This window comes from Euleptes europaea, chromosome 8, assembly GCF_029931775.1.
Source record: "Euleptes europaea isolate rEulEur1 chromosome 8, rEulEur1.hap1, whole genome shotgun sequence".
Classification (NCBI taxonomy): domain Eukaryota; kingdom Metazoa; phylum Chordata; class Lepidosauria; order Squamata; family Sphaerodactylidae; genus Euleptes; species Euleptes europaea.
The window spans coordinates 40,512,804-40,527,258 of record NC_079319.1 but is presented as its reverse complement, the minus strand read 5'-3'; the positions used below and the strand labels follow the sequence as shown (position 1 = coordinate 40,527,258).

The window sequence follows — 14,455 nt, the reverse complement described above, 5'->3', positions numbered from 1 at the left end:
TCATCTGTTAATCCTTCCCTACTTTTCAGATAGTTCACTGAAAAACACGGTTCTCCAAATATAGCTGGAACAGAAAAGAGCCTTCAACACACCACAAAAGAATCTCCCGAGATCCAGAACAGAAGAAATTACAAGGAAATATTTACATTACCTGATTAAAGTGACTTATATTATACTTGTACAATAACTGTAGCTAGATTATCTTTGGTTTGTTCCAAGGACATTTTTAGACGTCTGAGCATTTTAGAATTTTTCACCACCCAGATGTGGTTTTATCGCTACCCTGTTTTTATATAATTGTTTAAGAAAATTTCCTCTATTAAATGGAACTGTATTGGTCAACATTTTTGTTAAATACACTACATGTTTTGTTTCCTAATCAGACCAGTGGAGCAAAAAGATGCAATTTTACCCCAACTATCAAAGTGCCACCCCTATAGAGTTCTCAGGTCATTCATTTTCTACATTATTTTCCTACTAGGTTCATTAGTTTTACTAAACAGGAGAGATAATTTGGGCAAAGGATGTAAAATTAATGAATCATGACCCTGTAAAATCCTCTTTATTTCAAATACCATTATAAATTCCAGTTCATAAATTGAACAATGAATTAAGAGGTAAGAAATAACTACATTTGTTCAAGATTTATATTCAATGACAAGACTAGACTGTATGGGGAAAAGTCATGGTTCAGATACATTACAGTGAAACCTAAAATTAAAGCAAAAAACAGCTTAATATTATTACTGCTCTTAACAAATATAATCCTGTTACAGTTTGAGAAATTTAATACAGAAGAGGATGCACCAGAGATTTCCGTGGGACTTCATGGTCCTGCATGTCAGGCTGCACGGGTCAAGCTCATACCTTGAGATGGATATTGATCCTGGAATCAGAAGCTGGGAGACTACACGCAAACTACTAGAATCCTATGAGAAACTAAGCGTGCTTGCCCCCACCCCCAATATACCAACAAACCTTCCTGAAATTATCAGAATGTAAACCAAGTACAAGGATCAAGGTTAGGTAGCTAACCAATTTAACAGCAGCACATAGAAAACAGAATACTTAAATGACTCAAATGACTTAATACTTAAATACTCAGAAGTATGGAAGACATCCCTGATGGATGATTTCTCCTATCATGACAGGAGTCAGGGAAAGCTCAGAACCCTGCAACCGTCTCCTTTTACAAATGTTAAGACAGATGCCATTGATATAACTGCACTTAAAAAATTATTTGCATTCCGGTGTTTACAACCCAGCCAATTGCACTGGTGGTTGATGGTGGTGCTGCTGCTGCTATGTTGATCAGTCAACAATGATGTTTATTTTAGGATACTACAGTTGCCTCCCACTGTAGCACTGCTGATCTCATACCCACTTGCCAGTTCACATGGGCCTTCATGCTGTGAGAATACAAAACATTCTGTATTACATACCAGAATTCTAGGAGAGCTAAACTAATTGCCTGTGGCCCTGAAAAAATGATACTGTATTTGCATTCCTCGTTTCCAGAACCCCTAGGCATGAAGTCCCTGGCAGTGTATACCCCCCTCTAAAATACTGAAAACCACTTGTCTTAGTGCCTTGATATGAAAGTGTTAGGCTTTCTCTAAGTGTCGTTACTATATCTGAGGTGGAGGGTCTACATCTGCAGATAGTGTTTAGCTGCAATGTCATGCTGGAAGGATAAGTAACCATGGTAGTGCACTTGTATGCACCTTCGCCTACTGTATTTCACCTACGCATATAATGTTTACCTGCAAGTAGGTAAGGGACCTCAGATTGGCTGCTTTGGAGAACATACCTTGAATCACAGCCTTCCTTAGTTTCTTCTTCCAGTATTGCAGATGGGAAAACCTCACCCAACACGAGTCAATAATAGCCTTGCCCCTGGAGGGGATCGCAGAAGATTATTCAAGAACAGGTGCACAAGAACATCACATGTTCTGACTAAGGCTACTACTGCAATCATCAATTCAGTAAGACTTCAAGGTGGAGGCAAGGCCAAAGTGAAATGCCTCTGCAAGTAGAAGAATCTGAAGAATTTCCAATGAGGTAGCACAACTAGAATTTATGTGTCCATCATGCCCACTGAAGTCATGAAAACCCCTGGTTGCAAAGCCCCCAATGGTTCCTGATACAGCATCAGCCTAGATGCAGTGGGCAGGAAGAGGGAGCATCTCTTTCCTATTCATGGTTGGAATGTCACTTAGTAGCTTGCATGCCCACATCACAGAAACTTGGTAATAAGGAAGGCTGCCATCAAAACTCATATTGTGCTCACCTTTGCAATCTGCTGCATCTTTTAAGGAACCTTCACCATCCTTCAGGCCACTGACCTAGATACCAACCTGAAAAAAAAACTCTAGTGCTCTGCTAGGAAAATACAACCTGTTAATGTGTCCTATGCTGTATTTACAAGCAAAGAGGAAAGGACCTCCTTGAAAAAAATGTAAAAATGAAAACGTTTATGGGTTTTTACCTCTAGAAATTATCTTCCTGGTCCCTTCAAGGGGTTTTTAACCCCTGATTGAGGACTGATCTATAGAGGATCCAAGAAGCACTAATATTCTGTGCTCTGGTAATTAAATGGGGAACATTTTCCTGAGAAAACAAACACCTGGCCTAAGTTTTCTTTGCTCCTCTTCTCTGACACTTCCCCTCCTTCCTGCCTGAGAAAAACCTCAATATTCTGATTCAAGTAGTGAACCTCAACGGGTGATCTGGATTAGGTGAATAAAGCAGACAAACTACTGGGTTAATAGAATTTTCTAGGTGCCCTGGTTGGCTAGGCTGTCTTTGCTGCTCCCTGCTGATCATCAAGGTTTCTGCAGCCATTCATATTTGTATCCATTAGGGGACAAACTGAACTAAATAATCTTCTTGAGAACCTGGCCAGACAAAAGATCGAGAGAGACTCTGAGGGGTGCCCCCCTCCCTCTGGAGACAGATGCCTGCTCTTCTGTGGCTCTAAGGGCCAGGTATTGGGCCACAAAATGACACAAATATTACATCACCAGCAGGGAGGGTGATAAGGTCACTCCCTATACTTTGAGAGCAGAGGACCATTTACACTGCTGTCCTGTGGCAATAACAATTATCTTGTACTGAGCTGACTACAGGTCCTGACCACAGGACCTGAGAAATCATAGGCTTCTTCAGAAGAGTTTCTCTCAGCCATAGTCTTGACTCTCAGCTATGCAAATGGCACACTTGGATTTTTTAAAATCTCTCTAACAGGGTGAAGGGAGAGAAAGGATTGTAGACATGGCAAAGAGCTGAGGTAAACGGTGAGGCCAAAGTTGTCCTAGGAGTTCTGCAAAGGAGGACACTTCAAATAACCCTGCACACCTTGCAGACACAGGAAAAGAACTGCTGAAGAAGGAAAAGGATACCAGCTTCTCTACTGATCAGATCCCTCCCATTTCCCACATAAGAAGTTTACCCCAGTAAAGTTGTGTTCTCCGTTGTTAATGCCTAATATCTCCCCATGCAAAAGGCAGCTATTCATTCCTTTGTGCCATAGTCTATTTGCAGGATGTATCATAGATGCACAACTGGACAATGCCTGAGGAAAGGCTGTTGACATCAAGAGCAAAGCTGTTACCACTTGCTCTGTCCTTTCTATCTTTCCCCAGAAGCTTAAAAGGAAGCTAGAAGTTACTGCCTCAATTGCCCCCCTCCACATCATGTGGCTTAGTTTGCTGGCAGTAGACAGAATTGTGGCGAAACAACCTGGGTTTAAATATTTGTGTCATTTGATGGTTTTCTGTTTTTGACATTGTAAGATGTTTAAGACTGCTGAGTGAAGAAAAGAAGGTTCAAAGTGCACAAATAAATAAATGGTAGCCAAACACATTTCCAGTCACCATTTTCTCACAACACTGAGGCATTTGCATTTATCATTACTTTTCTTTTTTAAAAACTTACAGGTCATTAATTTCTACAAGCAAAAGACCCTGTCTCTCAAATAACTCAACAATACAAGATCACATAATTAAAGGGTATTTCCCAATACATCCTTCGGGCACCTGGAATAGGGTAGGTTGCTCAAAAAGCTTTTGCTTTGATATTTGGCCAGCTTAAAGTTTGCTCAATCTGGTCAAAGTTTTCAGTGCCCTATTTCAGATGTATCAGTGTAAGTCATTGCCTGGCATTTCACAATGAACTATAAAGAAATGTAACACTATTCAAGGAGATGAATGCATTTCCTGAAATTTTTAGCTGGCAGAAGAAAAATACATAAATCTGTAAAACGTTTTAGGTCCACATGTTGCAGAAAAAGAAGGTATACACATTTACATATAAATAACTCTTCAACCCCAAATATTCCCACCACTTAGGAACAAGACAATCTGAGAAAGCACAGTCTAGCTATATCTCCTAGGTGCTTTAGACCAAAGCTTCTTAAACGGTGGGGTCGCAACGCCATATGGGGTCGCATAACTGAATGTGGGGGGGGGGGTCACAAAAAACTTGGCAACAGTAAATGGTAAAATTTACAAATTTACCATGTAGACCAAAGAATTGTTTTAAAATACATTTTTTATGATTTATTATCAGTAAATGTTTGATTTGTATACCTATTTTACATACCTATAGGTAAAATAAGGTAAAGGTGCCCTGTGCAAGCACTGGATCATTCCTGACCCATGGGGTGACGTTACATCCCGTTTCCTAGGCAGACTTTGTTTTATGGGGTGGTTTGCCAGTGCCTTCCCTAGTCATCTTCCCTTTACCCCCAGCAAGCTGGATACTCATTTTACCGACCTCGAAAGGATGGAAGGCTGCGTCAACCTTGAGCTGGCTACCTGAAACCAACTTCCGACTCAGGTCGTGAGCAGAGCTTGGACTGCAATACTGCAGCTTACCACTGTGCCACGGGGCTCTTGCATATACCTATATACCTGGGCAAAAAGGGGTTGTGAGTGGAAAAAGTTTAAGAAGCCCTGCTTTACAGCACATTCCTGACTTCTGAGGATGAAAGTCCTCAGGAGGCCATGAAGGGGCTGCACTGGCATTGGGGCCCTGGCACGCCAGCATCCGGGCTACTTATGCCGCCGTGGCCCCAATGCCGGTGGGGAGGCCCGGATGCTGGTCTTCCAGCCACCCCTGGACACTGATGGGGCCTGCGCCAGCAGCCCAGAGGTCATTCCCAGGGCGTTCCGGAGGGCGGGGCTGCCTGTAGGCAGCCTCCTGTCCCCTTTCACCCTGGGTATACCAGCAGGGAGAAGAGTGAGGCTGCTTTATGGGGTTTCTTTCAAAAATGTATTTTTGGCTTGCTGCACTCGGCAGCAGGCCACTCTGGAGGCAGCACAGCAGTACCATCCCTGGGCACTCCAGAACCATCACCCCCCCTTTGGATTGGGCTGCCCATGTATCATTTGAACAGAAACATTCTCATGTAGTCAGAGTAGTTGGGACAACCAACATATTTAGATTTTAAGTTAAACTTTATAATATTGAAAACACTGTATATGTATAATTGAAATTTGATACATATGTATAATTATTTGTTTAATAAATTAATAATGTATAATTATTAAAATACAGCATATAAACTATATCATTATATTTAAATAAAAATAATCTTGAAAATTGGTTCTTGTAGGTTATCCGGGCTGTGTAACCGTGGTCTTGGAATTTTCTTTCCTGACGTTTCGCCACGTTTCTTTCCTGATGCCTGCCACAGTTGCTGGCGAAACGTCAGGAAAGAAAATTCCAAGACCACGGTTACACAGCCCGGATAACCTACAAGAACCAATGAATTCTGACCGTGAAAGCCTTCGACAAGTCTTGAAAATGTTTGTTTATCGTATACATTATAGTATACATATGAATTATTACCTAATGCTGAACATGTCTTACATATCTATCTCCCTCCTATCCCTGTGATATGCAGACTACCATCAATGTCTCCAGCAAAACCGCCACCAATAGGACTTTCAGAAGCCCTACTAGAACTAGAATTTAGTAGCACCATTCTTCTGCAATGCTGTCAGAATTCAGCATAGTTGCCATTGCATAAAACTGTGCCTTTTCAGATCTGTTCTTTTGATGTTTGACAGATAGTAACACTAGAATACAAATCATCCGATACACATAATCCTTTAATCAGTCACAGTTTCTTCTTCAATGGCATTCACTATCTTAAACAAATTATTTGAGAGATCACCTTTGTCAAAAACAGACACACAATTCCAACACCACACCACTCATTAGTATTGCTGTTTAATCACAAGCACTTACGAAGTTGAAAACATTTTTAACACTGGAAGTTTTCAATGCATCTTCAAAGTACTGAAAAATATGTTTAAAAGAAATTATAAAGTAATTGCATCTTCCCCAAGAAAAACATGACCATTAGGTGCCAAAGGTTATTTTGCTGGTGATAAGTAATAAAAGCATTTATTCACAGCTGGAGGCTAGCACTCTGGTGGTGGCACCCATTAAAGGTATTTTCCAGCCTCAGTTCTCATATTCCACTGCAAATCAAAAACAAAAAAAACTCTCCATGCAAGTCAGTGAGTATTGTTAAAAAATAAACAGGTTTATCAGTCACTGCAGTTGTTTTTTAAACCAGTCACTTTACCAGTTTATGATGTACATCAGGAAACAATCACCTTGGTGCAAGCAAAACTTCTTTGCATAAATGCCCTAAAATGAAGAATCCAATAAGCCATTAGTTTCAAGCGTGGCACCTTTTGTGTCCTGAATACTTAGAAATAAGGAAAAAAGCAACTTCATTTGTTCAAAGGTGAAAAACTCTGTCACAATATATTTGATCCAAAATAGACACAGAGATCATGGGACCTTTATGGACAAAAGCCATATGAGGCATGGGCTTCAGTAAGGAGGGAAAGTTAGGTGAGTGGAAAAGCTGGTTGGATCCATCATAACCCCGCCCTGGGTCCTTGTGTTCTCACATGCATGTTGAGTGTTTGCCCGCATTTAAAAGCATATTTCCTCTTCATTGCCACCCAAGATATGAAACCCAGCTTCTCAAGTAACCAGCACCTTGGGGTACCCTGATAAGGCTGCCTCTAAGCAAGTACAAAGGGCAGAGTATCCAACTGCTTTAGCTCCCTCTCCATGTGTTAGTGTTAGCAGTCTTCAGCATGAAGGTAGGATTTGAATCACAGTTTGCTTTCTTAAACAGAAAGAAAGCTTTATTAATACGGAATAAACTAGGTACATACATGGAAAATAGCTATCATAGTAGGAGATACAGATCTAAGGAAATAAAATGAAACATGAGCCTAAGTTACAATACAAAAGTTACCTTAGGCTGAGCACATGAACACATGAAGCTGCCTGATGGACCATGGTCCATCAAAGTCAGTATTGTCTACTCAGACCAGCAGTGGCTCCCCAGGGTCTCAGGAAGAGGTCTTTCCCATCACCAACTTGCCTAGTCCCTTTAACTGGAGATGCCGGGGATTGAACCTGGGACCTTCTGCATGCCAAGCAGATGCTCTACCACTGAGCCACAGTCCCTCCACTAAACATCCCTCTAACCTCCTTACTATACCCTGACAGAGGAGGATGAGGCCACCAGTCACAGCATCTGGGCGAAGTGTTGGAACCAAGAACAAAGGAAGATGTCCCCTGTTAAAAACTGTTTAAGTGAAACTCCCCCCATCCCAATCCAGCGTTAGGAATCCTGAAATCCTGCCCTTGTGGGAGATACTCTGAGCTCTGCCAATAAGGTCCTTTGGCACATAGCCCACAGCTCTCCCCCATCAGGTTTTATTATGCCCATTTATCTCCTCCTTTGGTAGGTAGGCCAAATGGATTGGTTCTACCACTGAAACCAAGCTCCTGTTTTCTCTACCTCTCCCTTCTTGCGGAAATAAACAGTTGCCATGGTTTCAGGGTACCCAATCATAACAAGATTCACCCCAATGATTGGCCCAAGATCACTCAGCAAAGCTTCCTTGGCAGAATGGGAATTCAAAGCTGGATAGCTCAGTTCCTAGTCTGATACTCTAGCCACTACATCACAATGGCTTCAAATGTGCCTTTCTCACACTGATCCCACCAACAAAGTAAAGATATTCAGACTGCCAATATTTACCTTAATTTTTTTTTTACTTCTCCAAATGATGCACTAGCACCGTTTGAACCAGGAACAAATTATGGTAGTAATACTACATAATGTAGATATAATTTTTATCATGATTTCAGCTGATTTATGATGTCTACATTGAAATCATGTGGGCAATCTTGTAGCTATCATGCAAATTTGTTTGTGCCATAGTTAAGTAACACTGCTATAAGTAGTATGTTTTCAAATAAATTTAAGATAGTACACTTATTTCTAAACACAGGCATCTGAATCAATCTTACATGTTCACAATTCACTGATCTGTTTGGTTCTTGTGCTGCTCTTCACGTTTTACAGGGATTCCTTCTTTTTGTGTGAGTGTGTGTTAAGTGTAATCAAACCACTACCGACTTATGGCAACCCTATGAATTAATGACCTCCAAAACGTCCTATCATTAATAGCTTTGCTCAGGGCTTGAAAACTGAGTGCCATGTCTTCCTTTATTGAGTCAATCCATCTCATGTTGGGTCTTCCTCTTTCCCTGCAGCCTCCAACTTTTCCTAGCCTTATTGTCTTTTCCAGTGACTCCTGTCTTCTCATAATGTGACCAAAGGAGACTGCCTCAGTTTAGCCATTTTAGCTTCTAGGGAAAGTTCAGGCCTTCTTTATAACTAGAGGGAAAAGTGACAGCTTAACACACACACCCTTTTTTGACATTCACTGGGAACTTAAGGTTATTTTGCATAATTGTGGTAAAGGTCTTTGAACAATTTTCCTTCAGATTTTAAAAAGTACTTTGATTTCTGCATCTCATTTCTGCCATATCTTGAAAAGATTTAAAGGACACCCAAACAGATGGGAATCTCCTTTTTGGCAGAAAGATCACATTATAGGATCTCTCTGACAACAATGAGAGAAAGCAGCAAGCATCAATGTTTATCCAGAGAGATAATGGATAGGGTCTAGCAAAATATCCTCTACCTTACAAGGATTCTATAAAATCTGACAGAACTAGAAAGTGATTTGGGCTGCAAGCCTAAGGACAGTTTCCTGGAAGTTAAGTCCCATTGAATTACATAGAACTACATTCTGAGTAGACCTGCTTAGGATTCCTCCCTTGGTCACATCGCATGGTCTTCATGATAGTTATTATTTACTTAGTAAATTTATACCTGGCCTTTTCTGCCCTCATCAGGGCTACCAAGGCAGTTAACAAATTAAAAACAAACTTAATAAAACCATTAAAACAAAATGAAAGCATATCATTAAAGCAATTAAACCCAGTTAAAATACACATACAAAAACATAAAAACAGCAAATAAACACAAGACAAGGAGGAGGGACCACTGAGGGATTTGAAGCACCCAAGACTTCAAAAACTGTGCTGCAGCAGAAAATAGGACAGAATAGATCTTTATTATTAAAGCCCATTAATTGCTGAAAACTGCTGGAAAAATTATGAAATATTTATGCCTCAAGAGCAAAAATGCTTCAGTACAGATGAATGCCTTCAGCGGCCTCATGATGAGGATTATTATTAGATTAAGCTGATAGCTATACAAAAGCCACTGTTTTTCAAATCCAAGTAAAATATATGACAAACATGAGTCATTACTGACTGTTCAAAATGAACAAACTATTAAGAAACAGTTAAGAATTAGAAAGTGAATGTAATATAAGTTAGGAGATGCAGCCAAAGGAATATTCTTGTCACATTTAATTTCATTACTGACCCTCACTACACTAGCACAAATCTTGGTATTAACTTTTCACTCAACAGCCAGTTCTCCCTCTATGAGGACCATACCCACATATGTTTTCAAACATCTGTTTTGTCATATTCATACATTAAAATTTGTATTTTAGATTTTAAAATATGAATGCATAAAGGAAAGGGGTATTCATGGCTATTAGAATGGATACTAGTCATGCTGTATACCTATTCTCTCTAGTATCAGAGGAGCATGCCTATTATATTGGGTGCAGTGGAACACAAGCAGGATGGTGCTGCTGCAGTCGTATTGTTTGTGGCTTCCTAGAGGCACCTGGTTGGCCACTGTGTGAATAGACTGCTGGACTTGATGGTTCTTGGTCTGATCCAGCAGGGCCTTTCTTATGTTCTTATGACTGCATTTTCACCATCACAACCTGGAAGAAAATTTTATCACCACCACCGAAATGAGAAATCCCATCTCTATGACAGCTGTGAACAATGTTTTGTATTTTAAATAACATTCACCACCCCATTCTGGCAGTCATCCACAAAGAACTTTTCAGTTTACTTAGTTGGGAGAAGTCATCATTCTCCCCATACCATCAAATACACAAAAAGTCAAACAGTAACTGTTTACTTACATCCTAACCATTAATTAAGCTAGTAAAAGGGCTGAGGCACAATACTGAACTACATTCTAAAGCCCTACAGTTACAAAGCTAATAAGACAGATTCCACTGTCAACATTCACACAGACTCTCAGAGCAAGCACAAACCTAGCTAAGATGTGAAATGAGAGTAAGTGTAAGCATGAATATCTGAAACTACCTTCATGAATACCCAGTTTTCTACTGCAAGGGAAAGAAATTAAGCTTATTTCTCATATTGAGATATATATGACAACAATGTTTACTTGGAACAAATCCAGCTGTTCTTCGTGGAACTTGCCTTCAATTAAATATGCTGCAAGAATGACATTCTAAGAACACTTACTTGGATGTAGCAACATTGAAGTATATACAATTTCGTTCTGAACCACTAGGACTGGCCTCTACATTTCATTAAAGCAGGGAATACATTCTGTCGTCCCATAAGAATTCACACACACAATTGCAAATTGACAGGAAAAGATCCAGGAAAAAAGCAACTTCTTCACACTGGGAAGATGAAATAAAATAGCTAACACTCACCATTTCCAGTGTAATCCTAAACAGAGTTACACCATTATAAGTCTACTGGAATCAATCACCTTAGAAGGGTGTAACTCTGCTTATCCTTGCACTGTTCATCACCTAAAACAACATAACCCATTCCATGGTTAGCATAATACATGGTTACTTGAAAGTTAAACTCTCTTGTAATCTATGGGACTGAGACACCAATCAAGAATATTTAATTGGCAATACCATTTCAATAAAGGCACATGTTCACACTTCCATGATGACTTTAAAAAAAGCCACTATTTTCAACTATTCAAATATATGGTCGACAAATATTCTTAGAACTTTTAAGCTAAAATCAGCCAAATACTTACAAGATCTACTTATCACTTATCTAGTGTGGCCTCCTAACAAGTAAAGAATTTTCCATTCATTCCTGCATGCTTTTTGTAAGTTTCAAGAGGATCACTCATTACAACTAGAAAATGCCAGTAGGGAGGAAGAAGGGGAGAGGGTTGACTCAAGTACAACCAGCAGATGTAAACCATCTGGTCCTACCTCACTCTCTTCTCATGGCCTGTCACGTAAACACTTTAGGGGAGATGAGAGAGTGAACAAAGACAAAGAAGGGTAGTACCTTACTGTCAAGGCAACAGTTACAAGTCTTGCTGGACAATCCAGGGAAGCTACTTTAAAACTTGCTCATGAAATTTGATGCTGCCAGACCACAAATTTATAGTTTTCTGACAGTTTAACTTCTGTGGTGCTCAGAGCAGAACAGCATGATGAAAAGCCAGTATTTCTAAATAAGCCTATACTATTTGTAGTCACTATGTATCAGTTTTTTACATGTTTTACAAGATTTTCACATGTTCAGCCAGCAAGCCACCCTCATTACACAATGCTAAAATATTTAATCCTCTCCTCAACACTGCCTCCTCACAAAGTATTATCCACATAGCCTATACTACTTCCATTTCACAACTTATATAACTGAACTACTCGCTATAACTCACAATCCTCTGGCCCGCAGAACAGCAAACAAAAGATATTCACGATATCAGACCAGCAGAACAAACAAAAAGTTTCTACATAGGCAATGAGTCAATCTACTACAGATTCTTATAGAGAGCAACCAAACTGGCTGATCACAGTACCATGTCTAAAAGTCTAAAATGTTTAATACAGACACACGCCTAGATGCTAGCCTAACAGAAAACAATTATACTTATAAACTATTGTGTTAATGAATGAGCTGTGAGATACCAGTCTACTATGGGTTTCTGCAACAGCACTAAAAGCATATTCCCTCCACAACAGGTTTACTCTTACAAGTGGTTATACCTATTGAAAATCTTATGCTGACTAGTGCTAAATCATGCAGTAGTTACAAACATCTGGCATAAAAGCACAACTGTGCTGGATTTTGCCTTGATACAGTACTATGTATTTTCAGTTCACTGGGACAATATTTTTTTCTGAGCCCAATTGAGTTAGGGCCTTATTAAATCATTAATCTAATCCTGGAAGCAGAAAGCTTCAATTTTACCAGCACTGTAAGAAAACAGAAAAGTAGTTTCTATCTCCACTGCTCTTTAAATAGCTAAAAGAAACTACCACACCTAGCAAGAAAAGGGATTTTAGATTGGCTGCTTGGAGGAGATATTATGATTATGAGCAGGGGGTAGGTAAGGCCGCTACCAGCTGACAGAAAAGGCTTCTATTATATACTTTGCTGGGGGCGGGGACACAAAGGAGAAAGAAGGGATGGCACAATAGCAATCTACAGGGGGATATTCCTCCAATGGTTAACTAGTTAGATCAGGATGCATCAAACAATTCCATAGCAAAGTAGTGGTTACTCATGAGCATTTAACCCAGATTTCTGCACAATTATCTTTGGAGCAGTTTTCACACAGAATTTTTATTCTGATCAAACACAGTAACTTCCCCATAGGGTATAACATGTTATAGATTTGCAGGATGACAATCCCCCATGAAAAGGCTGTAAGCTCTCCTGCACCGTCCTGGAGGTGACCCCAGCTGGGCTGGGAATGGATTCATGGCATGACTTTGTAGGGGGTGGGGGAGAGAGAGAGGAGAAGAAGAAAGGATGCAAACAGCGCGCACGGACATCACTCAACCTGAGTCTCTAACGACTCCCTCCTGTAAGCGCGGGACGTGTTCGAGGCAGCCCTTTACCCTCTAGGTGAGAGAAATGTGAACTATGTACACACTGGGAGGAGAAAGCGACGGAGCGGGACTCGTAGTGTGTTTTTAAGGAGGAGGTCAGAGACGGCGGGATTAGCGAGAACTTGCCGCCGGAGCGGTGCAATCCCAGGAGGCGAAATCTCGGGCTCCATTTTCTTCCTCTCCAAACTTCCCAACCAGAGGGGACCCGAGATCTCGAAGCCGTCCTCGCAGCGAGGAAACGAAGAGACATTCCTGACGCCTCGAGGCAGGGGAGAAGAAACTGAACTCCCCCGAGCCGGATTTCAAAAGCATGACGGGGGCAGGAAACAACAACAAAAAACACCCACCTTCCTCCCCTCAAGGAGTCTTCCCCACAAGCCCCACTGAGGGATACCCGCCCCCCTCTCTCTCTCTCTCTCCCCCCGAGCTTCTCTCCCCACGGCGCCACAGGTCAAAAAAGGCGGGATACGTGCCTCTCCCCGCCCCCTCCCATATAGGCCTCGGTGGGCGCCATGCGGCCGTTACCGACCTCGCCGGGCTCCAGGTGCGGGGCTGCCGCCTTTAGGGTTCTTGCGCGGGGCCATGTCGCCTCCTGTCAGGCGGCGCCGTGGAGGAAAGGGCAGCGGAGGGAGCGCGCAGAGCGGCGGGGCGCGTTCACGAGGGCAAGGGGCGGGGCCGGGGCGAGGGCGTCCCGGCCGAAGCCTCCCCTCCCACCGACTCGGCTCGCGAGCACGACGCGGGACGCGCGCGCGCACCAACCGCCAGCTCCTGCGACGACCCCCGAGTGGCAGCTGTGCCCACCAATCGCAAGGCAGGGAAGAAGCGCCTAGAGGGACCTCGTTGGTCAGGGGGAGGAGGGGACCGCCTCGAACACGGCGTTCTGGCCGCGAGCGCGTGGATCGCCGCGGTCGGTTGGAACGTGGCAACGTGGAAGGGCGGGAGGACGAGGCGCCTCCTTGGATTTGCCTCAGAGCCGCGGAGAGGCCTCGCTGCGCTCTGAGGGGCGCGTGTGGGACGGAGCCCCAGTCGCAAAGCTGCTATGGAAGTGTAGCGGTAAACAGGGGTTCGTGGGGGAAATAGAGACCTGAACCGTTATTTCAAGAAAACTATTCTGGCAGCTGCGACCCAGAGGCCCTAATGGGCAGAAATCTCTGAGTCCCGATCGTACTGAGGAAGGGATATTTATCCAAATTCAAGATATGACAGCCATCAACATTCAGGGCATATCTGATTGTGATACAGACAGAGAGGCGGCAGTATAGTCGCTGTTTCACCCAGTTCTTGTTATGGTTCACTGTAACTCTCCGTGACTCTTGCCCCAATTACTAGCACGC

At 42.1% G+C, this 14,455-nt stretch overlaps 1 protein-coding gene across 1 annotated transcript in view; it reads right to left on the bottom strand.

The window, feature by feature from the left end:
• ASPH (aspartate beta-hydroxylase) overlaps positions 1–13,750 on the bottom strand; it is a 124,475-nt gene extending 110,725 nt beyond the window's left edge. Inside the window, exon 1 of the mRNA XM_056854910.1 lies at positions 13,651–13,750. Coding sequence (XP_056710888.1) covers positions 13,651–13,705 — 55 coding nt within the window. The 5' untranslated portion in view covers positions 13,706–13,750. The remainder of the gene's footprint in view (positions 1–13,650) is intronic.
• Between the last annotated feature and the right edge of the window lie 705 nt (positions 13,751–14,455).